Source organism: Tiliqua scincoides, chromosome 5 (genome assembly GCF_035046505.1).
Source record: "Tiliqua scincoides isolate rTilSci1 chromosome 5, rTilSci1.hap2, whole genome shotgun sequence".
NCBI classification, from domain to species: domain Eukaryota; kingdom Metazoa; phylum Chordata; class Lepidosauria; order Squamata; family Scincidae; genus Tiliqua; species Tiliqua scincoides.
In genome coordinates this window covers 55164964-55191938 of record NC_089825.1, presented here as the reverse complement: position 1 = coordinate 55191938, position 26975 = coordinate 55164964, and the positions used below count along the sequence as shown (strand labels likewise).

Here is a 26975-nt window from a genome sequence, read left to right as displayed (position 1 = left end):
ACAAGGAGTTTCAAAAGCTAACACTGCTGAGTACTGTCAAATAGCCGCAAGAACTTGCTGGGTATATTTGGTATGAGCCAAATCCAGAAACATCAAAGGGACAGAATAAAACCTGATTTGAAAGAGGTTGTCAAAAAATCACAAAAGCTATCCCAGGAAGCAAAATGTATTAAACCAAATAAGAGAGACAGAAGAAATGCCCACCAAAACAAAAGGTTCACTCTTTGCTTTCACCCAGGTATGGCTGCTTTAGATAAAATAAAATACTTTTCCTTCCCTTAGATCCGTATCTAGAGCCATAAACAGTGAATCAATAAAACTAGCATTCATGAAAAACTTTTAGTGCATGTGGTAGAGGATGAGCCAATAGCCCCAAGATGATATTCCCTCCACATGGAGCCAACACACAAGGGAGAAAACGGAAACATTTCAGCTAGTTATACAATCTGCATTGACACACCAATTAACCACACTCCCCATGTGCCTACACATTCAGCAGTCGTTTGCACAAGGTAGCACTGAGTGCACAGAAGGTTTGCCTACATGTTTTGGAATGCTGACCAGTCATGTTGGCTGTCTGTGAAAAGGGATAATATCTGAAGAATGTTTTCAATTAAAAAAACAAAAAGATTTTGTCACTTTCAAGTATGACATTTTACAAAGTCAACAGTCAAAATTAGATTTTTCTTCTGAACCTTCACAGAAGAGTTACAGAAACATACAGCCCAGACCTATCCACCTTTTTGTCCAGAGGAACAGCATCGCTGAAATGGCCACTGCGGCATCCTATGGCTGCCAAAGCAACTGCTGGAGTCACCTCAGGGTAAAGGAGTGTTCGCTCCTTGTCAACTGTCAAAACACTGAGGGTGCACCTTGACAATTTTAGCACCTTGTCAGTGTGCCATGGGATGAAAAAGGTTGAAAATTGCTGTTCTGTACACATGAACTTGGCATATACTGTACACTTCAGCACTTTACACAGAGAAAACCTCCTTTCCTTTAAACGGTGTGTATCAGAGCACTGCAGCCATCTACCAAGTAACAAGGTGACACTGCACCACTATTACATATGTAGTATTTCAGGAAAACAGCTGTGCACTTTATCCCAATGCAAAAACAGAAATAAAAATAAATATGCTTGCTGACCTGGGTGCTTGCTCATTGTATCAGCTAGGACTGATTTATCTCACATTCATGAGCATTAAAGGCACTCTTCAGCTCTAAGAGTTCTGTTTAGATGCTAGTGATCAGACAGTTGGGACATGCCCAATTTGGCAGCCCTTCAAAACAAATCTCCACAGCAAGACTGTAAATTGTCCATCTGCCCTACATTGCTTTCCAGTTAACACTTTGGTTACATCGTTTTGTCTGCCTTTGACCGTCATAATTACATGTACCATTCCCAAAGGTAAAATGAAAGTAAATAAATGTAAAGGTGGAATGGGAAGGAGATGGGGGTGGGCAATGGTGGATCAGGGGGTTTGGTGGTGGCAGTGGTGCAGGCCAAATCCAAACCCCTTTCCTGGGCCTGATCCACCTTCATGGAGCAAAGCAAACTTGCTCCAGTGATTGAGCTGGAGCAGACCTGGGTTGCTCCATAGCAGTTGCTAGAATTTGCCTCAGGGAAAGGAGACACATGTCTCCTTACCCTGAAAAGAACTCCAGCAGCCAAAAATGCCCCATAGGATGCAGTAGAAACTGCGCCAGCTTCGCTGCCTTACTGCACAGCTATTTAGGTTGGATCAGGCTGCCTCAGAACAAAAGTCAAGGATGGGTTACACCCTGGATGCTTTCCAGAATGGCAAATTAAAGGAAATGTTGCAACAATCTAATTTTTGATTGGGGACTTGGGGAGTGAATCGTTTTTCATTCAACAGAGCTCCAACTCCATTGGTGCCTTTGAGACAAAGGTGCTGCTTCTGCTTCAGTGCAATTTTGGTTTTCAGTTCCACTCCTCTTCTGCTTTTTTTTAATTCTGAAGTTTCTGCATGTATCAGAGCCCTGCACATACACAAAGCAAGCAAGGCCCCCATAACTCTTTGCACCACACTGTGTATGTGTCATCTTGGGTAAAAAATAACTCTGTGGTGCATTTGAACATCAGCCTCTCTATTACATTACAAGTTTTATACATGAGCCTGTAACACAGCTGAGGGGTGGCAATGGAAATAGTGGTCAAGGTTTTTCTCAGTCTCATTCACCCCTTTCTGCCTGCTGGCTCATAGCAGGAAAAATCACACTAGATTGCTAAAAGAACTGGAGCTCTCTTAGAGAAGAAAAGTCTCCTTGCTAGCTTGGAAGGTTGTTCATAACATAAATAAATAAAAATGAGCAATATATTATTGAATGAATTTGGGAAGGGGGGCTTCAGAATGGCTGCACACTGGTGAGAGAGGTACACTCTCTTTCAAACAGGAATATCAAAGTATTATGCAATGAAGAATTAAAACAGCTACAGCAAATTCTCAAAAGTTAAAACAAAAACTGAGGTACCAGCTGACTTTGGAAATAGTACAGAATTGTAAGGCATTGTTCAGGAATGAAAACAATGTACTGCAGGCAAAAATATCCCTTGCTTCAATCTTGAAAACTAATGTTTGCTGCTGCTGCTACTACTTTGTAGCACTTCATGGACACAATTTATTGAGAAGAGAAAAAATATACACACTTTGATCCAATTTGCATGGGCAGCCACTATGACTAAACATGGCTAATCAAGTACAGCAAAAAACAAGTGTTTACATCACATGGCTACATCTGTCCTCTGCTGCTTGCTATCTTGAATCATGCAGACACTACCCAGGCTGAAATGTCAATGAAATCCATGCACATCAGGGCTTGCCTACAGCTAATGCAATCTGAAGTTCTGGCACCAAGGAGCAAGTTGGAAGGCAGCATAATGAGAAGGGCCCCATACCTCTCCGTCTTCCCACTTCCCCTTCCATCTCGCTGCCAATTGAGGTGGTATGTTCTCATCAACTTCCTCCTTGCTACCTCCTTCTTCTCCCAGGAAGGAGGAGGGGAACCCAGCCTCAGCTGCCTTGGATTCTCCATCTTCCTGCCCTGAGTTGCTGCATGCTGTACTCTTCCAGATCATTTTAAACAGGATCCTGGCAGAGTAAGGAGACTGCGTCCATGGCAGAGCAGCCACAACTGGAGGTTAGGAAAATGGGCGGGGGGGGGCTCCATATAGCTCAGCTCCCTTCCCCCAGCTGCCACCAGAAGGCAGATCCACTTTGCAACCCCCTTACTTCACTTTGTCCTCATATGCACCCTTTGAACAGGGAACTTTTAAATTTGTTTCTAAGAGGAATGTATGAGGAAGGAATGAGGAAAGGGAGCAGGGAAGTGCCACTCTTCACTGGTAATGTCATAGGCACAATCTAAGAAGCCATGATGGTCTCATTCACACACTGGGACAAAGAGAAGTTGATTCTCCTTTGTGTTACCCCAGACCAGATGTACAGTGTGTGTCCAATTGAATACTGCAACCTTATGAACAGGGCCCATCAAGTGGATCTCGCCATTGCAGCAAGTGGGAAAATGCCTGTGCTACATGATTACAATAGGTACAAACATTGCAGCTGCGTGGATGAGTGCCACAAGGAAGATGGTGCTTGTTCTGTATGTGAATGGGCTCATGATCATGCTTTCCACATGCGCTGCCTCCGACGCATTCTCGGCATCACCTGGCAGGACAAAGTTCCAAGCAATACAGTCCTGGAATGTGCTGGAATCCCTAGCATGTATGCACTGCTGAAACAGAGACGCCTGCGTTGGCTCGGTCATGTCGCGAGAATGGATGATGGCTGGATCCCAAAGGATCTCCTCTATGGAGAACCCGTGCAAGGAAAGCACCCTACAGGTAGACCACAGCTGCGATACAAGGACATCTGCAAGAGGGATCTGAAGGCCTTAGGAGTGGACCTCAACAGGTGGGAAACCTTGGCCTCTGAGCGGCCCGCTTGGAGGCAGGCTGTGCAGCATGGCCTTTCCCAGTTTGAAGAGACACTTGGCCAACAGTCTGAGGCTAAGAGGCAAAGAAGGAAGGCCTATAGCCAGGGAGACAGACCAGGGACAGACTGCACTTGCTCCCAGTGTGGAAGAGATTGTCACTCCTGAATTGGCCTTTTCAGCCACACTAGATGCTGTTCCAGAACCACCTTTCAGAGCGTGATACCATAGTCTTTCGAGACTGAAGGTTGCCAACAAGGGCTCATGACACTTGTGCAAGAACACTTAATTCTTGCTAGGTACTGAAAGTGGAGAAGGGGGAGACAAATCCCATTTTTTTCAGTAGCAGAATACGTATTCTGGGAAAATGTGATTTCCCCAGCACAGAATTAACAACTTTGAGGACAAGAACAACTGAACAATTACTCTGTGAAAAAGACTAATTGACCAGAAAGATCCTGAATATGGTGTGATGACTAGCAACACAGCCCATGCCATATTACTAATTTCCAGTTAAAGATTACTTCGTTTTAATACAACTTTAAGAGCTGCTAATGAGCACTTGTCAAAGAATAAAGAAGATTTCCAGCTGTTACGCAGCAAAGGGTCAAACTGTTTCAAAGGATGAAACTCTGTCTTGTTTATGGGAACTCTTTCGTCTCCCAGACTATGTCCCAGACACAATCCACCTCCTTTTCTGCACATTCTGAGAACATGGGTAGAAAACATTTTTAAAAAACATTTCAAGTCATGACTTGACTTCTGACCCATTTTTCCAAAAATCACCCTGATGATGTGTTTGAGAAAGGTTAATTTTTTTTCTCTTCAAAAACTACATTCCAAACATTTGGGAATATTACTTTCTCTTTTCAGTCAAATATGTCAACAAGAGAAACCAACAGAGGACTATAAGACTTAGGCCCAGCACTCAATTACTTCAGCAACATGGGAGCTGAAGCAGTCATGCTCAGTCACAGGGTAACACCAGATGTCTGATACCATGTAGGGGAAGACCTGGTGCTGCAGCATGAGATATTCCACCAGGTGTGGGCTTCTCACATTACTCCAACAGAGCAGAAAGAAGTGACAGAGCAGAAAGAAGTGCCCTGAGTATTATAAAGCATTCACAATACATTTAACATGGAAGTGGCTGACTCCCTACTATAGTTATGTAACCTGCATGAATACCTGAAGACTTTCGGTCAAATGCATTTCAGTCTCCACACTGAAAAACACTGGAATAGTTCAGATGTGTAGCAAACCATGGTATAGCTCCCTAAGAATGAGCTTTTGCAATTCAAAACAATTCTGCTTTTGCAATTGATGTGACCCTAGTTTGATTTCACTAACAATGGTTAGAACAACAAATCACAGGTCCCTGACTTTCAACATAATGGGGAACCACAATTTGTGCTAAAGCGGAAACACGTTTTCAATCTCCTCCTCTACCGTACAGAAAAGGAAAGGGAGACTTGGAACCGCAGTTCAATGGCACTTATTCATGTAGTGCTAAAATGTGATTTAACATTACGTCTGAAATGGTCCACTGTGACTGAGGACATCAGGTGATACTATTTAATATATAAAACCACCTATCCCAAATATTCAGAGCTTGTTTGCACTAAACACCAAAAATGGGGGTGTTCCCTCAACAGGTTGTAGAATCCTACCAGTGTAGGAGCAGCAATTTCTTTTTTCATGCTGGAAATCACTGTTTTTTACCCACACTTTTCCAGGACAATACTGGGCCCTAAAGCAGTTGTGGATATTCAACATGGCAGCCATGAAAATGGCAGTGACCAGACAATACTTTCTGTTTATGGTAGCTCCTGATGACAAAATAGGCAGCAGCAAAAAGCAAGTTAAAAAAAGAATTGTTATTTTTCAATTTCAAAAACCAAAAACCAAAGGGTAATAAACAAGGTTCTGAAAACAGATTCCATTCATAACAATTTCTGCACCATTATGCTGGTTTCAGAATGAAAAGATTCTGAACTGAATGGGTTCCATTGGTTTGATTTTAACTCATTTTAAAAAATGCCTACATGTCCCTACACATTATTTGAATGCTTCGGCAGGAAAAATAAAGGCTATATTACAGCACATACCCAAATTGATAGATAGTAGCTGGAGTTAATGCTTTACAAAAAGTTGAACTATTACAAAAGAGAAATGGACCTAATGATCTCTCAAATGAATAAACCTGGAAAAATGAGGATAGCTTGATATTAATCATCGACTAGGTGCTTCCCTTGACAGACACAAGATTTCATTTTATAAGTGAGTTCAAGCCAAACTCACTCAAGTGAGTTAGTAGTTACCATTACAGCAAATCATAACTTCATTCCTTGAAATGCCATTTCTATAGAATATGCTCTTATGTTACTGCCCATCTTTCATCAAGAACAGCTACCAGCATGTATACTGAAAATAAGTTGTAGAAAAACTCACCATCATCTGCTGAATATGAAACATTTCAGCTCCAGTAGCAGAAAGGCGGTTTGGAAATGAAATGTCAACAAAAGATCCAGGGAGAGTACTTGGACCAGCATTGTAGACCTAAAAAGAAGTATAAACAAGTGAAGCTTCACAAGAAAATTTCAAAAATGTTTTGCAAGCCACATTACTGCAAACCCCTGCTGATTTTAACATGCATAAAAATGCACCTGGAATCATTACTAGTCACATCAAGAGCATGAACTTTGTCTGGAATACACAAGGATGTGGAACAAAAGAGAACATATGTCACTCCATTAAATGAGAGACTTTCCAAGACTTTCCAACCCTAAGTTTGTAAGTCTTCACACCCTGAGTAAAGTTTGAGGATACACAGTTGAAGTTGGAACAGGTGGAAACCTGAGACACAGCTCAAGCCTAACCCCTAGCTGAACTGATAGCAGGAAATGCTTAATGGCCACTGCAAACAGCCTGCAGCATGTGAACCTGCTGGCAGCAAGGCCAGAGTGGCCCTGCACATGGTGAGGGACTGCCAAAAGTAAGTTGGTGGGGGAGCTGGGAGAGAGTGGGGAACGCCAGAGCAGGGTGCCAATGGGGGCAGAGGGAGCATCAGATCCAGGAAGGCAGGTTCAGTAGCCATGGCAGCTGACGAAACCAAACCCCATTCCTGCGGCCTAGGTCCGTGGAAACCTGCACCAGTGATTTTGCTGGCGCAGGTCCAAAAGACATCCCTCTTTGGTGTGGAGGCTTACCTGGGTCAAATGTTCCCTTACCCAGAAAAGAGCTCTGGGACTGTCCCTTCCTAGGGTGAAGCATAAGCCATTTTAACATTCTGCATCGGTGGGGGAGGAGTGTCGGGCAGGGCTGTTAGTCACTTTATTCTGAGATATGTGTTCAGTCAGAACCATGACTCAATTCTGAAACTTGTTTTCAACAACCAGAGCTCAGTACCTTCAACACGTGGAGTAAGAAGAAAGAAGGGAACACCACAGCTCAAACCTGATATGGCTTGCACCAGTGGCAGATGCCAAGGAGAGTGAGGAGGCAGTGGATTCAGGGTGCTCTCTATCCAAGTGTGCCGCCACCTCCTTCCGGTCTGCTGTGGATACAAGCATCATTGATGCATTCCCCACTCACTTAAGTACGAGCTGTGGTGTTCCCTTCTCGTAAGAAGGGGATCATCTGCCTCCATCCTGTGCCCCACATGCAGTTTTTTTTTTAAACCCATAAGTGTGGGGCTTTCAGTTTTATTTACAGGGACCACACAAACAAAGGAGCGTCTTCACACAGTTCCTTTAAATAAAATCAGAAGTGCTGCACTTCTGGTTTGAGAAAACTGAGCAAACAGCACACTAAGGAGTCTTTTTTTCCTCCACAGCACTGCAGCAGAGGCGGTAGCAGTGCTGGCACTGGATAGTGTCCCAGGCCATGCCACCCCTAAAAGAGGGGGCAAGTGCCCTCACCACAGACTATTTCCCACACATTTGGGACAAGGAGGAAAATACCCAGACCCGTTTCTGCTGCAGATTTTCCCATGACAGAAATATTTTATTATAATAAAATAGCAAAATAAAAAAAAATTATTCTATACTATAATAATAGTGATAATAATTGAAGAAGCAATTATGGTTGTCAGTATTTTTGGAGTCTCCCTCTATAGAACGCTTATGGTTAACCCATCTCCATATTCATACACACACCTAAACATTTAGATATAGAAAAATAAACAATCCCAATGAAAACAGGGTCATCTCGTATTTTTAGAATTTAGTCTTTGAACGTGCATCTATCCATGGCACTGTTCAGGGTCCAGTCAACTCTAGTCAAGCCTCTAAACTTCATTCTCCAAACATGGTTTGTGTTTGAGGAATGTATGAATGATAAAGAGAAGTGATGCACCATGCCAAACCTTTACAAAGTCCCAGAGGCACTTAAGAGGGGGAAAGAATCCAGCTACAATAAGTGGCAACTGCTGCATGAAACACGAGCCTACAAGAACACATTAGAAAATAAATGAACTGGTAATTCTATGGGAATGGGGAAAGAGAGTTAATGAATAAGGAGTATTTAGATGACACATCACATTATTTGCAAAAAAGCTGACAATGGGCCATAAAAGAGGTGGCAACTTTGGCTCTCTGCCAATTTTCACATATAAAAATTTGTGTGTGTGTGTTGTTTTTTAAATTAGATTTTCTGTTTACTAGCTGGGTTTTTTTTTTTATTCAACAAGAGAAGTAAGTAATCTTTTCTACTAAATATAACATTGGACAGCCTACGGTAGAACTCATTAGTCAGAAACACTTATATATAATGTGTGGTAAAATGGTAGTTCATCTAACCTTTTATGATTTACCTCTTTACCAAATAAAATTCTGCAACTTGGCAGTATGATTTTTCAATATTCCTGCAATATACACTGTGTCTGCAAGAGTGACTGACAGAAGGGACATGAACATAGTGTGAAGGGATACAATAAATTAAGGTTGAACCACTGTGGATGGGGGCAATTTCAACAAACAGTATCAAATGGTGCCCCCCTTCAGTGATTTTCTGCAAATTTATGTGAAAGAGACAAAAGGGTTTATGCGTTCAAAAAGCAGTGCTCACTCTAAGTAACCCTGACTCTCTGCACTGGGATGCAGTGGCACTAGCACAGCATTCACTGTATCCTACTGGAGAGTTTTGACCTCCAGAGGACTCCTCGGGGTAAGGGAACATTTGTAGGTCCAAAAGTTCAAAATCACAGTTTCTAAACTGATCACTTGGTTCTTAGGAGTTTTAAATCTGACAATCGAGTCTGAGTGTGGTTCTTCCATTATCTCTCAATAAAAAGCTAAGGGCAGTGAATGGCAATAAAGAATTGACTGCTGTGAACTGTGGTTCTCTTATGGAGGAAGACATGTGCTACTCATTATATGTAAAATGGCAACATGCTTGGGGGGGAGAGAGAAAAAATACGCATGCAGAAAATGTTAGTTATGTGTTCTGTGTTTTGCAGTTTCTCATTCTGTAGTTCCATCTAGTGGCCAACAAGACTATGTTTTTTTTAGCATTTGAAAGGACTCTGCTGGAGCAAACCAAAGGTTCAGCTAATCCAACATCCTGTTGCCTACAACCGTCTCCCAGTTGTCTCTGGGAAGTTCAGGAAATGAAGGCTACATACCCCTCTACAAATAACACTTTTCAGAAACTGGTATTCAGAGGCATAAATGAACCCAAGTGTGCACTGACACAAACATGCCTTGGATGGGAATAGGCTAGCAACAAGGCATGGATGAGGGTCCCAACTGATTTTCCAGATCTGAAAAACTCATTACTTAATCAGTATGGACACAATCCAGCCAAAATGATGTTCTTTCTAAACTTATTGGGAGATGTGTTCAAAAATTTGGTGGGACTGTATTCTACAAAGTAAGCAACTAAGGACATATACCGTCAAGGGGATGGGAACAACAGATGAGGACTGCTTCATATATCACACATGGGGCACAATCCTAACCCCTTATGTCAGTGCTTTCCAGCACTGGCATAGCGATGCCAATGGGACATGTGCTGCATCCTGCAGTTGGGTGGCACTCACAGAGGCCTCCTCCAAGTAAGGGAATGTTTGTTCCCTTAGAACTACATTACCCTTATGTCTGTGCAGGAAAGCACTGACATAAGGGGTTAGGACGGCGCCCATAGTCTCTTGCTTTCATATTGTTAGCTGCTTTGGGGATCTGGGGGTTGAAAAAGCAGGATATAAGTTATATAAATAAACAAGGGCTCAACCCTAACAAACATTCCAGGAAGTTTATTCCCTTACTGCGAAGTAAGGGAATAAACATTCCATTACCTTGAGGAGGCCTCCATGACTGCCTCCCCCACCGCAGGATGCAGTGCACATGCTCCACTGGTATCGCTGCATCAGTGCTGGAAAGTTGGGAATACAGTAGTTTGTATTCAACTACTGAATACAGTAGTGGAAATTCAACACATCGTAGCAATGCTACGCAGCATCCCCCAATCCATAATTTTCACCAAGAAAAGATGATGGTGTGATTCTCTCATTTTTCTAGGTAACATATCTTTCTGGGCAGTTCAGCATCTTACTGCATAGAACAATGACAGTATTATAGACAAAAGTAAATACCAGCCATATTTCTTAAAGCCAAGAAATCTGCATAAAAAATATTAAAATGCACTAGAAAACAATAGTTGTGCATTCTGGAACATTTTGTGGTTTACCTGGAGGGTGAAGTTGAGGGGCTGAAAATGACACTCAAAATCTTCCAACTGAATAAACTGGGATGCCTCCACAGACTCACCATAAACAAAGGAACTGGGAGAGACCACTCTAAATAAGAGGAAGATGAGATCATGCATGAGTGCCAAAATGACCCGCCACTCTGCCTCTGCTTCACAAAAAACAGACCCAAGTTCTGAAAGTCGTTTACAGCTATCTATTTCTCATCAAGCAATTCCATCATACAAAAAGGTTCTGACTGTTAAATTAAACAGAAAGGCACACAGCTAGACCTCCTTGTGACCTGTACTATCCCAGAACATTTGACCCTAACCTTTAGTCTAGTGGATCTGAACCAAAACACTGATTTGACCTCTGAAATAATGTCCTTTTTCAAATAGAAAGGTAAATATTTCGTAATGAAAACCTAATGTTTCTGTAGTGAGAAAGGAGTAAATACACACTCCTCCACCACCCACAAGTCTACTATGTCCTGTTTCCACCATCCGGAAAATTAGCATTTCTGATTAGTAGTAGAAAAGAAATATTCTGCCTAAAAATTGACTTGTAAACAAGAAAAAGAATATAATTTTCCAATGAAAGGTATTCTTAAAATTCCTTGAGGAGTTCTGTGTGCACGTTCATTTGATAACCTGCTCCTTACCCAGTGATGGATGAGTCCACTTCATGCATCAGGGGAACTGACAGAGTGAGAGAGTTGTCATGGAGGTTGTGTTCCAAGTTCCCACTGTATCAAACAGAAGAATCAAGATGGTTGTACAAATTACCTTTATTGGATACAACTGGGCAACACCTTTCTTGAATTTAACAGCAATCTTTTTCCCTCTGACCATTTGTCTTATGAAACGCCAATCATACAAATCGGTTCTATGCCTTCACATATTATGTTTACTTTCTCTATAGAGATAGAAAATGAGTCGGCTAAGCTCAAAATATTTCATGCTATCTAAAGTTCCAGGAGTAAGATTACAAAGTTCAGACAATTCCCATGATGGGTAACACTTCATTATTACCAGACATGGAATGACCACTGAAAGAAATTACTGTGAAGGCTAGAGTGCACAGTTTCTAGTGCACTGGACCATGGTGTGCGTGACACATCTACACAAAAAGCTGGCTCACTGGTAGAATACAGAACTGGTTTTGGTTCCTTCAGCTTTGTACAGCTGTGGTAGCCAGTGGCGTCACCAGGGGGGTGCAGGCCACACCGGGTGACGCGCACAGGGGGGTGATGTGCTAAAATCGCAGTGGTTAGGAGTAACCCCATCATAGTATATACCGTTGGATGTGGAATTTCGAGCAGAATGTAATGCAAAAGACCGGAGTGAAATATCTCCTTTCTATCAAAAGTTATGGCCAAAAAAATAGAGAACAAAAAATGCATGGATCCCTATGGAAAGTGAAAGTGAGCCGTATCGCGCGTTTACTTGTGAGTAGGTGAACTTGCCTTAGTGCATCGGAAAGGGCAGGCTGAGAAGAATCCAACGATACTAGAATGGTCCTGATCCAATGAATGCAGCCCCCCAAAACACCTGAGAAGGAAGTCCCTCCCTCCAAGCAGAGGAATGTATTAAGTCCTATGGAAAGCTAAACTAAGCCTCACTGTCGCGTTTACTCGCGACTAAGTAAACGTGCCTTGGCTGGTGGTCAGGCCAGGCAAAGGGGAATGTAAAGCTACCAGAATGGTCCTGATCTGATGGAACTGGAGCTCAACAAATGCTCCAGAAGGCAGCCTCCCCCACCACCTACTAAAAAGGAGGCTTCAGTTGATAAGGTGAACCTTTTCGAGACTTGCAAAGCCAGGTGGATCCTGATAGTGATCTGGTCTAAACAGAAGTTCTTAAACTGAACTGGGCACTGGATAGGGTTGAAAACCTTACTGATTTTGGAGGGGGGTGTTATTGCAGGCAGGCTACAGAGGAAATTCACTTGGTGGACCAGGGCTGGCTTCTGCTTATTTAATTGTTTTACTTTAATTAGTTATACTTATTTATTTTAATTTGCCTGATGATGTCACGTCCACCATGACATCACTTCTGGTGGGTCTTGGACAGATTGTCATTCTAAAAAGTGGGTCCCAGTGTTAAAAGTTTGAGAACTGCTGCAATAAGGTATTAGTAAATTGACACCCTGCGGGGGGATGTGACACCACTAGTGACCAAAATCACTAAAATCACATTTTGGAGGAATAATACCATCATGTTATATATCAATCAATGTGTAATTTCATGCATAATGTATTCTATCAAAAGGTACAGCCAAAAAAACCAGTGGGGGCGGAGTGATGGTACATCGCCATGCCCACTACCTGGGGTGTTGCCCCGCCCACTGCATGGGAGGTGACGTGCTAGCATCCTGCACTGGGTGACGCAAACCCTAGTGACGCCACTGGTGGTAGCTTAAGTTCATCCCCCTCTTGCTTACAGAGAAAACAGCTGTTAAAAGTCACCACAAGTCTTCATATCGTAAGGGTGAACACAGCTTACAACAGGATTGTTTTACATTGAAAAGGAAAGGACATAAAAGAGTTCTCAATAGGAACACAGCATCTTAGGTATAGTGCAGCTGATGAATTTACACATTACTTCTGTGACTGAAAAACTGCTTCTCCAACATGTCTACTTTGTCACATCAGTAACATATTAAAAAAACTAATATCGTGGGTTGTCTGGATTGTGAGATCACTTTGTAAGTCAGTACAATACCTTAAAGGCAGCTGCTGATGCTCGCATGGGAAATAATAGTACAGGGGTTCCAAAACTAGGGTGTTGCAACACCCCGCCAGGGAAGTCCTGCCTCTGCCCCCTTAAGAAGTGGAAAGGGGGAAGGCAGTTGACGCGATCACCACGATTGGGCTGCTGCCGGTGACAGGGGAGGGGTTTGAAATTACCTAATGCAGTGCCACCCGTCTGGGGCGCAAGGAACCCTGGAGACCCCTCTGCAGGGCTCCTGAGCCTCTGCAAGTCTAAAAATAATGACCACAACCCACTTCCAGTTTTGCGAAAGTGGGTCGCGATCATTATTTCTAGACCTGCAAAGGTACAGGGAGCCCTGAGGAGAGGTGTGCAGGGCTTCCTGCACCCCCTGAGGTAGGTTAGTTCAAAACCTCCTGTGCCCAGCAGTGGCATGATCCTGGTGATCGTATAGCCATCTTCTCCCCTCCCCTGTAAGCAATTACCTTGATTCCCAAACTCCCTGCGAGTTTGGGAACCACTGTAATAATATGATCTGAGTTTTTGAGTGTAACTGATGCAGTGTGAAAGCCAGATCCCAAGAAACAGGTTGTCTGGAACTATCACTGTGCAGAAGTACAATAAATCAGGCCACCCTAGGATTATTGAAGCTACCAGGAAATAGTGAAATGACAGTGACAGCATGAAACAGCTCAGGCGTTTATCTCTTTCACAAGCACATCCCTTCACAAACATGTGGTACAGTAATATATGAGTGCCTGTTTTGAATGCAAGTGCAGGATTTAGGAAGGCAGAATCCAATAATGGCCTATTGTAGGACCCAATAAACCAGTGGTTCCCAAACTGTGGGTCGTGACCCAATTTTTGGGTGAGCCTTGAGCAGAGTCTTCAATGATAACACTAGTGATGGAAAGATCAGATAATTAACTGCCTCAAGCCCTGAAGCTATTCAGAAATCAGATTGCTGCTAATTGCCCTGCAAAGAGCTCAGCTCCTGCAGTTTGCAAGCATGCATAATTATAGGGAGATAAAATATTTGTGTCTTTTTTCTGGTTATTATTACAATCATGCATCACTTAGCAACAGGAAGCAAGGTTTGAAGATATGCAAAACCTCTGAAGGCGAGCTACATCTGAAGGTGAGGTGTACTCCCCTTGCTTTTGGAGGATTTTCTGAGCCTCGCAGAGGCAACGCATATTTGCAAGCTGCCTCTACGAGGGTCAGAATGCCTGTTTCAAGTGAAAAGATGTGACTTTCTGTGTGCCAGGAAACCAGAAGTCATGTGTTTTTGGCTGAAACAGCCAGTCTGAGCTTTGTAAAGGCAGCACATGGATGAGTGTTGCCTCTGTGAGGCTCAGAAAAGCCTCCAGAGGCGAAGGGAGCGCGAGTCCCTTCGGAGGCTGAAAAGTGAACAGGGACCAGCAGCAGCGGTTGCATGTGCAGGCTGTCGCTGGTAGGAACATTGCTAAGTGACGCTCACCTGTACTTGTAAGTGAATAAAAAAAATATTATTTCTTTCTGGAGCTCTCTTTTTTAAAGTCTCATAAAATTAGGTGGGTCCTGAGAGAATGTCATTTTAATAAGTGGTTTCCAGTGCTAAAAAGTTTGGGAACCACTGCAATAAACTAATATTGTTAGGGTTTGTTAGAATTTCTTAAGGAATATTGACACCAATACCTACACCAATTTTACATCTGTCATGCTTACCTCTAAAAATTCTGGTAATTATAGTTTGGTGTGCGTGCCCTGAATCCTCCATTAGAAATGCTTGCTATAGTATAGAACTATATATAGTTTATTTTATTTTGTTTACCACATTTTATCCCTAAGCAGCAACTGCTACCCTGCACATGCCTGATCTCGTCTGATTTCAGAAGCTAAGCAGGGTCAGGCCTGGTTAGTACTTGGATGGGAGACCGCCTGGGAATACCAGGTGCTATAGGCTTATACCATAGTCTTTTGAGACTATGGTTGCCAACCATTTTTGTCCCACCTTTCTCTAAGGTAGCAGTTCCCAAATTCTCAGAGAGAGTTTGGGCCCTGAAAGTCCTTGTGGAGGAGGCATGGCAATCGTGGACCCCTCTGCAGGTCTCCCTGCACCTCCAAACTGTGCTCTTGTCCCACTTCTGGTTTCCATTGCAAAACTGGAAGTGAGACAGGACCGCAGTTTAGAGACACAGAGAGGCTGCAGAGGAGGCCACGGACTTTCCTGGACCCTCTGGAGAGCCATAGCAACCTCCAAGTAAGTCTAAACCTGTGACCCCGGCAGTGGCGCAATCCCTTAATTCCCTCGCTGGGCTGTCACAATGCCCCAGTTTGGGAACCTCTGCCCTAAGAGGACCCAAATATAGCTACAGTACCATGTTTCCTGGGAGAATGGAATAACAAGTATTATTATTATGTCCATGGCATAGACATGCCCTTAAGATAAATTGCCCTTGAGAGGCAATAACACACCAGAAATAAACACTTTATTCACCCATTTTCATTCATTCCTGTTCCTTCTTGTAAATCCTTGGACAAAAGTAGTCTGTGTTCAAGCAAAAACAGCACCTAAGGCATCTAGTTTGTGCAACAGATAATATTTACTCAGTAGATCTCCACACCATTCCCTTAGTTTGAAAAGCACGATTAGGATCATCTCTTCTAAGATCAAAAGTTCATGAAACTGTGCAAGCTTCCCATGTGAGTATAACTATTTCCTGTAGCAAATCGCACAGATGGGATTTGATGCTTTGTGGTTTATCATCATGGTAAGTGTGCACTGTGCATTACAGTTTTCAACACTCTCTTTATCAAATCTCTTTGCACCCATTATGAGGGATCAACAGTCAAATGGAGTGTTGGCCGAACCTCACTCTCCATTTGAATTCAGGATATCCTCCGAGGTAGAAAAAAAAACACCTTCCTATGCCTTATGAGGACTCTCAGCACAGGGCAGGAACAGCATGAGGGGCCCCAAAAGCCACATACACAACCCTGGAAAAGTTGTAGTGTGCTCATCAAGCATCAAATAAAAATTAGCTGCTTTTTGGCTTGGTTCCAGTAGTTTAATTTGCTTAAGTAAATACAGATTCTGCCATCATAACTGTATGGTATATTAGAATTAACCTTTGTGAAGCAAGAATCGAATTAATCCATCCCAGCTTTAGGATTTGCTGGATCCTGGCACAACATATAGCACAAGAAAGATTAGTCACACTGTCTCAAAGCAGTCCCTAGCCAGTCAGGATCACTGATTATACATCATTTTTAATGTGAATGTGTCGACTTAACTTTTTATCTAGAAAAATTGGGAGGCATGCCTTGAGGGAAGCCTGGAGAGCTTTTGGAAGTGGGGTAATGATTTTCAGTCCTGCAGCCATTACAGAATGGGGGTGGGAGATTAAGCCAACACACCAGGTCATTTTTAAAAGGCTATTATCAGGTTTAATGTTACAATCCCTTGGCACACAAACACTTCCCAGATTTTAATAAATCACAAAATAAATACAAATAAATACAAAATCATGTTCCTTGTTTTCTCTCACTGGTTTGAGAAGTGCATTTAACAACTATATGCTTCATCAATAAAATACCTTGGAGGCAAGAATGAATTGATTCAGTATCTGTTCCTGAACCTTTGACTTTTTCTAAGGAGGAAATGGGCTAGGTGGCTTCAGCAAGTGCATATGTTATTTGCATCTTTTTAGATTGTGAGCCCTTTTGGGACAGGGAGCCATTTAGTTATTTAATTTTTCTCTGTAAACCGCTTTGTGAACTTTAGTTGAAAAGCGGTATATAAATACTGTTAATATAATATAATATAAATATATAATATAATGTTAAGGACACAAAACTACACATTGCCAATGGGCAGTGCTTGCCACAAAAACATAGGATTATGTGGTAAATAAAATATATCCCAAATCTTAGAGATCCACACTAGAGGGGCCTGTGCAACAATAATGTATTTCACAGAAGCAGAAGGCAACATAAATAGCTTACATTTAGCCATTTGGAGACAGAGTACATCCATCTTCAAACCTGCTGTGCTATATTATACCACTGACCACTCACACGCCTCTTTATAAGGACAGCAGAGCGTCTCTTTAATGCACTGGTTTCAATCCCTCCAGACTCCTAAGTGCTGTGCCTTTCTGAATAGTTGTCTAATCTATGCACTAATACCAGTGTAGTCCTTGCTCCCTGTGTGGCTATCTCACTAAAGTACTTACTAATTTCAAACAAACTTGTGAAAAACAACCCAGGTTGTATTGTCATTCACTAATATTTCCCTAGAAATATTTCCAAATCAGGCCATTAAGGCTCCACAGAATGGAATTTTTAAAGTATCATCACAGGGGAATGGAAAGGATTGTTCCTCCTTTAATTTGGGGGTGGGTGAGATAAATTCTGGCTGCACCATTCTTTAGATTTAAAGAATGATTCCCTCTCTCTACGTTAAGCCATTTCTGCCCAATGTTGCATATACATCACAGGGATCAAATGTGTACACTTGTGAGCTGGGCAGAAATGGATTAAATTTCAATAGCACACACTTCTTATGGGAAATGAAACCAAAGAAATTGGTAGCACTTCCATAGGTTAGAACACTGGTTCCTAACTTGTGGTCTGGGGACCACAGATGGTCCCCAAGAGCCTGAGAAGTGGTCCGCAAAGTCTCAGGAGAAAAAGGATTGCCTTTATTCACTTCTGGCCTGCTCCCCCCACCACCAGAAAGGGTAGAGAATGGACCGTCTGCAGCTGCAGCCAGTGACAAAAGCAGCAACCCACCAATTTTCCCTAAATAATAAATCTAATAAATCTCTAATAAATCTCTAATTATTACAAATTTAATTGTATTTTATGTGTGAAAGGATGGGGGTTGCATGCAGGGCCCATGAGAGGGGGGTAGATTTGTACCTGGGCCCAGAGTCAAAAAGGGGACCCAGGAGCCAAAGGAGGGCCCCTAGAAATTTCCTGGGATCTTACTTTCTCCTATCCCACCTGGACGCGCTGTCCATGGAGGATGCTTAGTATATGGCAGTGGTAGCTGCCACAGACCATGTGTGCTGGACGAAGGAATGCATATGTGACAACACAGTAACCAATCTGGGAGGAAGCTGGCCTGTTACAGCAGTTCTTGGGCTTGTGGATCCGCTTGCCATGAAGGATTGTATAGCCCAGGGACACAGCTGTGAGACTACAGCTGCTGCAGAAATCAGTTTTGGTATGCACTGGACACTTTCTATTCTAGTGTGAGCTTAAATATGATGATGCTAATTTTCTGTAATGATTTTCTATATTTAAAATATTTTAGAGCGACTGACAGCCCAATCCTATCCACACTTTCCTGGGAGTAAGTCCCATTCACATTAATGGAACTTACTTCTGAGTAGACAGGTATAGGATTGGGCTGTTAGGTGTGTGTTTGTTTTTCTGTATTACTGTAGCTGGCAGGTAGACTTGGGTTCTGTATTGGGAAGCTTGGTGGGCTCCAAAGCCTCTTCCTGCTGTTACCACACTCCCCCTTCCCTATTTTGCTCTTTGTACCCACTGATAAATTTTCTCTTGGAGGCCCTAGTTGCATGTGATCCAGACCGATTCCATGTCTTTGCCTCATTGGTCCATGGGCTCATAAATGTTGGGAACCACTGGGTTAGAATGTAACAAAGACCCTGTTCAACCATCTTCTTCTTGTCTGTTGCCTTCTTACAGGACAGAGGGGTGTGACAAAAAAACAGTTAAAGAGCTAATAGCATTTTGGAATTTGTGAGAATTAAGCAAGATCTATCTTACCTCTGAGCAGTAACTAGGAATGACAGACTCTCTTCTTCACCAGACAAACGACTGGTATCAAAGATAACACTGAACTCATACTATGAGAAAGAAAAAGTCATATTCAGCAGACTGCAGATATTATTCATAATGCATATGTGAAGGAAAGGTAGGAAAAAATCGATTAATAAAATAATGACTGCATCCGCCCATTTGAATGATATACTTTGCTTTCATGATATGGCTGCATTAAAAAAAAATTCCATATATTTAGCACAATTTGTCATAATCAAGATTTGAAATACTTAAAAATTTTCATAGATGTAAATCGTATGATGTTTTTCTATACATAATCACGCCAACTCAGCTAGGGGACATGGGCACATGAAAGCGGGCTTCTGTGTTCACAGACCATAATGGGTGCAAAATAGCATATGTCAACAGGTGCTGTGCACCCAATTGCCCAACAGACCCCACCAGCTGTTGCTGCATGCACATTGCTCCCACCTGGTTATTTATGGTAGTAATGATCAAGTATTCATGAGTCAGCTTCTGAGCGGAGGGACGAGATATTCCCCCTTGACTGGTCCTTCCATCCACACACTTGATCACTGCAATAGCTAGTTATCTGAAATGCTAGTGCAGTGGTCTTCAACTTTTTTAGTGCCATGACCCAAATAAATAAATTAACATGAGACTGTGACCCACAGCCTATCCTGCTGGGACCCAATCCACATGTTTCCTGCTCCTGTCGTGGATGTGGATGCTTGAGTGATGATTGAGCCATTTTTGTTCCTGTAAGAGTTGGGCTTTGAAAGTTGCCATGACTCTCCAAATGAGGTTTCATGAACCCCTTGAGATCACGACCCACAGGTTGAAGAACATTGTGCTAGTGTGTACGGAGACAGAGTGAGATCATTATTTAAATGCAAGTCAACAGCATTATGCTTCACCTATAGGCAAAAAAAAAAAAATTCCAAAAACAGACACATTTAAAACGCTTTGGAAGTCTGAGATTACAATGATCATTTGATGATATACAACAGGGGCAAGACATTATAACTTGGATGATATCATTGATTTTGCTCTTGTGGGAGGAGTAATGCTGGAAAAAAGCATCATTCTGTGATACCAACGCAATTGGCCCTGGGCTTTGAACACAATTCCTACTTGCATAGATGTTTAGTACATTATTAAGCAGCTACATCCCCATCCCACCATAGGGGCTCCATGTGTACAGGAAGGGGTAGAAGAGAACTGAGAATTAAAAAAAAAAATGAATTCCAAAAGAAAGAGACCCCACTATTTCAGGTAGGATTGAAATAATTAGAAGGATTAAAACTAGCTTTGAAATATTCAGCAGCAATGTCAGTATGAAAGAGCATAACTCTACTAGTTAATTGGACAAATATGGTAAATCCAAACTTGGAAAGAAATTTTTTTTATTTTTATTGGCTATGCGCATCACATACTTTTCATAGCAGGAGAAGATACGAAATACAGCAGGGCAACCAAGGACAATAATGGTGGACAGCTCTCTTCCAACTATCTGCTGAGGAAGCTTCACGTAATCATTTTTGGCAGCTATAAAGGACACCCATTAGAACTTACATTAGCCAGTTTTCAATCGGGCTCCGTGCCTATGAGAACTGTCACAGTTCTGTGCTACGGATATTGATGCTGTTTACTGAGGAAAGACCAAATGAACCACATAGATGAGGAGAACAGAGGACCACAGCACCTCTGTGGTCAAAGTGCAAAGCCACACTGTGTCTGGAGAGCAGCCTGTGGCTCATAGCTTCCTATGAAGTTCACACCTAGTGGAAGTTATAATTCATTACCTTGGACTTTGATCTCATGAAGGGAAACCCTATGCTGCACTTAAGGAAATCAGAGTCTGGTTCCATCAGCTCACATGTAATGCCCATCTCTTCCTGAAAGAGAGAAAAAAGGAAAGAAATTTGCTTCAGAACATGAAACTATGATGGAGACGTGAAAACACTGTTAACCAGAAACGACGAACAGCAAACCAGAGAAAGAAGCCAAAAGCATATTTGGGGCACAATTTCCAGTCTACTAACGGTAACAACAAATGCATACTCATGAGATGAGTGTCTTTCATCAAAGCCTTTAATATGTCAATCTTCAATGGTTACAGGTTTTGTCTGGTTTTTAATGCTTTATTAAAAGTAACCATCCACGGCAGGAAGAACTATCTGTGTAGTGAGGTCTATTTTCTTTAGTTATGAGGCAATGTCACCAAGAAGCACAGTACAAGTGGGCCTGCATTTTCCATGGATTCAGAATCCACGGATTTCATCATTCGTGGGTTTCAAACTTGAAAATTTGGGCCCACCTTGAACCCTCCAGACCCAACCAGAGTGTAGCTCCGGTTGTGTTTGGAGGGTTGGGGGGTACAGGAACAGAACCCCCACAGATAACAAGGGCCCCCTGTAATTGTAACCCACGCTAGATCCAAATAATGGAAAAACAGAAAGAAATTATTACATGTACGAAACAAATGTATTGCTACATGCTGCTAGTTGGTAAAGCTAATGTTTGAGCAAGACCTGAAAAAGACTTTATTACAATGAATACAGCTGCTCTGTATATATAAGCAGTGCTAAAGTCTCTCATCGTCAAAACATAAAAGACCACCTCACATCTCCGCTGATATGTGAAGTGGTTTTAGAAGTGTATAATTTTGTCAAGGCCAACCAACCAGACTGATTATCAACCAGCCTACTGCGGTTTTTCCAGAGATGTAGTGGTACAGTATAATGTTTGATTTCATTATAGCTTAAATCCCCACATTTCTACACATCTAGTAATTTTGTTTAAAATTTCCATTTGTTGAAAGTTAAGATTTTCAAAAGATTGCTACACCAGAGCTGGCGTAGGTAGGAGTAACCTGGAGAAGGGAAAATTAGCAGAAAATTGTACTTCCTGAAGTCCTGCTGTGAATGTAACTGTGCTCCCCATTAGGGCAGGCACCTGTCTTAGGAAAGACAGCACACCACTGTATTCTCCCTTCAAGCGTCCATTTCTGACTCCATTTCTCCCTTCCTGACTCCATTTCTGTAATGTACATTCTGAACATAATTGCAAAAGCAATGAGCAAGACAAGGCTTTGGAGTAAAAATTGGGTCACAGGTGTTTAAACCACAGGCAATAAGATTTTAGCATAAATCCTGCAGTAGGTCCTATCTCAAGGAACTCTGCTCCCCATTCATGCAGGCACCTATCTTGGGACAGACAGCACACACCACTGTCTATTCTCCCTTAAAAGTCTTCTCACCCTGACTCCATTCCTGTTTCTATCAATCTTTTCTATTCTATTCTTTTAACAAACTGGGCTTCTGTATGCCAACTACAAAGGGGGTTGAAAAAGCAGAATCGCATCACCTTCCCCATGCCAGAAATCTTTTGAGTTGATTTTTTTAAGCCTAAGCCTGTGGGGTTACCAGCCTGCCTCCCCGAACCAGATAACATCTGTGGATTGGTCCTGATTCCCTCCCCAAACTCTTGCTTACTCCAAGATGCACACCAAAATCCCTACTCCTACTCCCTGTCCCACACTATACTTACCACATATATACTGTTGATCAGTGGTTACCAACTTTTTAGCACCATTTTTTAAAAAGACACTGTATTGGGGGACCAATATAGGTTTACCAAATTTAAAAAAAAGGAGATCTAGAAAGAAATTATACTTCATTTATTTATAAGTAGTAATAACCAGAAAAAGACCCTCAAACATTTATCTCCCTATATTTACACATGCTTACAAACTGCAGCTCTTTGCAGGATAATTAGCAGCTACAGTATCTGATTTTTGAATAGCCTCAGGGCTTAAGGCAATTAGTTATCTTTCCATCACCCTTTGGGAACCCACCAAAAATCAGGTTGTGACCCACCATTGGTCCCAACCCACAGTTTGGGAACCACTGCTGTAGATAATCCAACATCCAATGATAAAAGGCCATTCCATTGTTTTCTTTGGGATGCACGCCAATAGACAGTCATAAATTCATATGACAAAATCAAAATATGGATCTTTACAGAAAGTTTATAACTAGAATAGCATGAAGCAAATAGTACTGAACAACTCAGGATGCAATCCTAATCCCTTATGTCAGTGTTTTCCAGCACTGGCATAGCGGTGCCAATGGGACATGTGCTGCATCCTGCAGTTGGGTGTCGCTCATGGAGGCCTCCTCAAAGTAAGGGAATGTTTGTTCCCTGAACTCAGAGCTGCATTGCCCTTATGTCAGTGCTGGCAAGCACTGACATGAGGGGTTAGGATTGCGCCCTCAAGGTATTAATTTCTCAGGCCCATTGTGGATTAAACAGTTCTATATGTATAAAAGATCTAATTGGGTATTGTGTTTTTATATAGCATTTGTTTGGTTCTAAAACATAACATTTAAGTGACACAATCATTCAAACTGAAAGTATTGCAATACAACATTACTTTGTGTATCTTAACTGTCTGCAGATGTGAATTTCAGCTGTGGTTTCATTTATTATCAGCCATTTTCAAGTTTTCTAATCAGGGAGTCAAACCACTAAAACTTTGGGTTCAGTTCTGGTTCAGACACTAATTCAAAACTAGTTTGTTAATTAGTTCAAACGCTGGTTAGATATATTTCTTGCAGAATAATAGACTATTTTTGCTTGCAATGCAAGTCTGTACAATGAGAACAAAGCCAACTAGCCTGGGAAAATATTGACATTTTTTCACTTTTTATTTCTGAATTTTTAAAAAGTTTTTCCAAAAAGATACACTCAACAGGACAAAAACCAGGAAACCAGAGCAGTTATATTTGCAAGTTAGGTGTTTGATTCTTGAACCAACTGTTTTGAAACGGTGACACTTTTTGTGTTTAGGTGTTCAGTTCCAGACTCCCTATGCAAGAGTTAAATTATATGATATTCCAAATATGCAACATGGCTGGTTGGGTTATTAACATCTTTTAAAAACTGAATGGGGGGGATCAGGGACAGAGCTATAGCAGGGACAAAGTACTAAAGTCCCCCTACTTTCCCTTCTTCCATGTAAAATGTATAAAGAAAATGTAAAACAGGTCATTTTATAGCACCTTCTTTCTGTCTTGGCTTTCTGCTTTGGGTAGTAGAAGTTATTGCTACTTCTCCCCAGTCCAAACCTAATACAAACAGGTGAAGCAGAGAGCAGGGAAGTAGGAACCATTGCTAATCACTGCACGTGACACCCATTTTGTCCACTCACAGGAGGTAAAATTAAAATGTTACACACTCAGATTTTCAAAGATGCTAATTTTATTGTCTATTCATGAATACAAATGGCAATTAAATACCCCAGCAGTTATGACCTGCTATTCCTTACCTAATAGCACTCAACAGTAACACTGCATGTGTGAAGAGATTCACATGGGCAGATGAGTTACCCTCATTCAACATTTGAAAGTACCTTAGTGCAAGCCTCTCAACATATCTTCTACAAAAGGGAGGGGGAGAAAAAATGAGGAATAGATATTTTCTTTGGCATTCATCACAGATTTCCTGCTCTCTTCCATGATCTCATTAGTAAGTGCTGATGGCACACCCACCACATACACACACACCACAACCCAACAAACCTTGGTTGCACATGTAGGATTTTTTGTTTAGTTTGGGAGAATGATTTCAATTGAATTAATTAGAGAAAACCTCCCCCTACCCCTGCTGAATCTATTTTTAGATCATGAGATCACAGGTGTTGACGTACACAGGAAGTCTCCAAGTCAAAAAAAAGAAAAGGAAAGGAAAACCCTTCATCGCTGGGTGTTTTCAGCATACTCTCTCCCCCTTCTCTCTACATCAGTAATTGTATGAAGAAAATTTATCACATAGAAAAAAGAACCCAGTATCCAAAATACTGTAGTTAAATTGTTCAAAGTGTGCTGGAGTGCATAAGCAAGCTAAAAAAACAACACCAGAAGTCACTGGATCAGGCTATGGGGTAGGTGGGTCTCTCTTTCACATGCATGCATGCAGCATGCACAGAAACACACACACACACACACACACACACCAGCATGTGGGAAAGTTGAAGGGGGGGGTGTCTTTTGCAATTGCCCAGAGGGCTGAAAAAGTAAAACCAAGAGCAAGCCTGCAAATGCAGACAGAAGTTGATAAACTGTTTGTATCCATTTTCTCAAGCTGAATTATTTAATTCGAAAGCTTCTGTGTCAGTTAAGTATCTGGGACTCCGTCTAAGGCTAAATTAGGGCTCAGTTGTGCTATCCTCTTTATCAATTTTATCTGCCGTTGAACTACTTCTGTTGCCCTTTTGCACAGAAGAGGTACATCAGGAGATCTTGCCTGTGACCTGACACAGTCGTGATCCACAAAATGACCACTAAGTCTGATGCAAACTGGGTCCAATAATATCTAAGCGGGATCTACTACAAGAATGCCCAAGCCTACACAAAGCAGCTTTGCACAGATTGAACTATCTTTCTAAGCTGCTAGCTGAAAGGAAGGTGCTGCACAATCTTTTAAAAAATGAGGCCGAGAGACAATGTTTTATGTTTCACGTCTAGTAGTGCAGTTGGGATGAGGTAAAGGGTTGCACTGCAAGGAGCATCTCTGCTGCGAACAGCAACTCTCTACAATGCATTCGCTATGCATCTCTGCTGGGAACAAAGGCAGCTGAACACTCCCTTTTTGAAAAGGCACTCTGCCACCACAAGCACCCACCCTGTCTCAGTTGTAAAAATTCAATAGGAGTATTTTAACTCATCCACCACCTTGGACCATTTTGAACCAATTCAAAGACAACTTCACTCAGGGCTCAATCCTGACTGGCAGATGGGCCAGCACAAGTCCCTTGCACCAGCCCATCGTGGTTGCGAAAGTGCTGTAAAGTACTTTCGCGCTGGCATGTGGAGTTACATGTGCCGGTCTCCCCGCACCAATGAGGGCCCCAGGACAGGGTGAGTTTATGTTAGCCAAGCTGAGCTAGTGCAGGGGGCGGGGAGGAGGCAGGAGAGAGGTGTTTCAGGTAGGAGGAGGAGGAGGATGGGCAGTGGGCATTACCACAGGCAGGCAGCCAGGCGGGGAGTGGGAGGTGGGGCCAGGATTTTATGCCGGATCCTTGCCCTGTTTCCTGGACTTATGCCTGTTCCTAGCCCCGTTCTCAGGCAGCCCAGGGCAGCTCCAGGCTGTTCAGATTTGGCCACCAATTTAGGTGGTGCAGATCCAAGTAGCCCCATTGGAGCTGCTGTGGCTCTCCTGGGGTAAGGGGAAAAGCCTCCTCTTGCCTCAGGCTGACCCATGAGCATTCCGAAACTTGCACTGGATACAGCGCAGGCCCATCGGCCTGCCTGTTCCCATACAAGTTAGGATTGGGCTGTTAACTTCTTAAAAGACTCTTAAAAGCAGTGGTGGTCAGTTATCAAGCTCTCTGAAGCAGATGGACTCCAACAGTGATGAGCAGAATGAGGGGAATCAGCTGCTCTGAGACTATATATCTCTTCGGTAGCAGTAGACTGGCCTTCTAATATCTCCTAGCTACAATGGACAGTAGGCTTATAAACTGTGATGGCCTAGCTGGAATAGAACATAATTCCTTTTTTACCCAAATAGTAGGTCAGGGGTATGGAGAGAGCCAGTTCCCGATTCACAGTCTTCTGGTCCAAGTCCCACAGTATATGACACTGGTGACTCCAAAAATAAGAGTGCTCAAAACTCCACCCACACTTTTGCTCTCTCACACAAGCTCTTCCTACTTATTCCGCTCTAGTTCCATCAATGGTGCGAGTTCCGTAGTCTCTGGGATCCTATCAGCTCACCTTGGATAGCCATTTGGTTCTCTCAGGCAGCCATGCTACTCTCCA

General features: G+C 42.4%; 1 protein-coding gene and 1 pseudogene across 1 annotated transcript in view; one reads left to right on the top strand and one right to left on the bottom strand.

The window, feature by feature from the left end:
* ITGA9 (integrin subunit alpha 9) overlaps positions 1-26975 on the bottom strand; it is a 276091-nt gene that overhangs the window by 43676 nt on the left and 205440 nt on the right. The window contains exons 19-23 of the mRNA XM_066627787.1: positions 20955-21047; positions 19135-19214; positions 11304-11387; positions 10642-10750; positions 6406-6513 (exon numbers count right to left, since the gene is read on the bottom strand). Coding sequence (XP_066483884.1) covers positions 6406-6513; positions 10642-10750; positions 11304-11387; positions 19135-19214; positions 20955-21047 — 474 coding nt within the window. The remainder of the gene's footprint in view (positions 1-6405; positions 6514-10641; positions 10751-11303; positions 11388-19134; positions 19215-20954; positions 21048-26975) is intronic.
* Positions 15182-15298, top strand: LOC136655040 (5S ribosomal RNA; annotated as a pseudogene).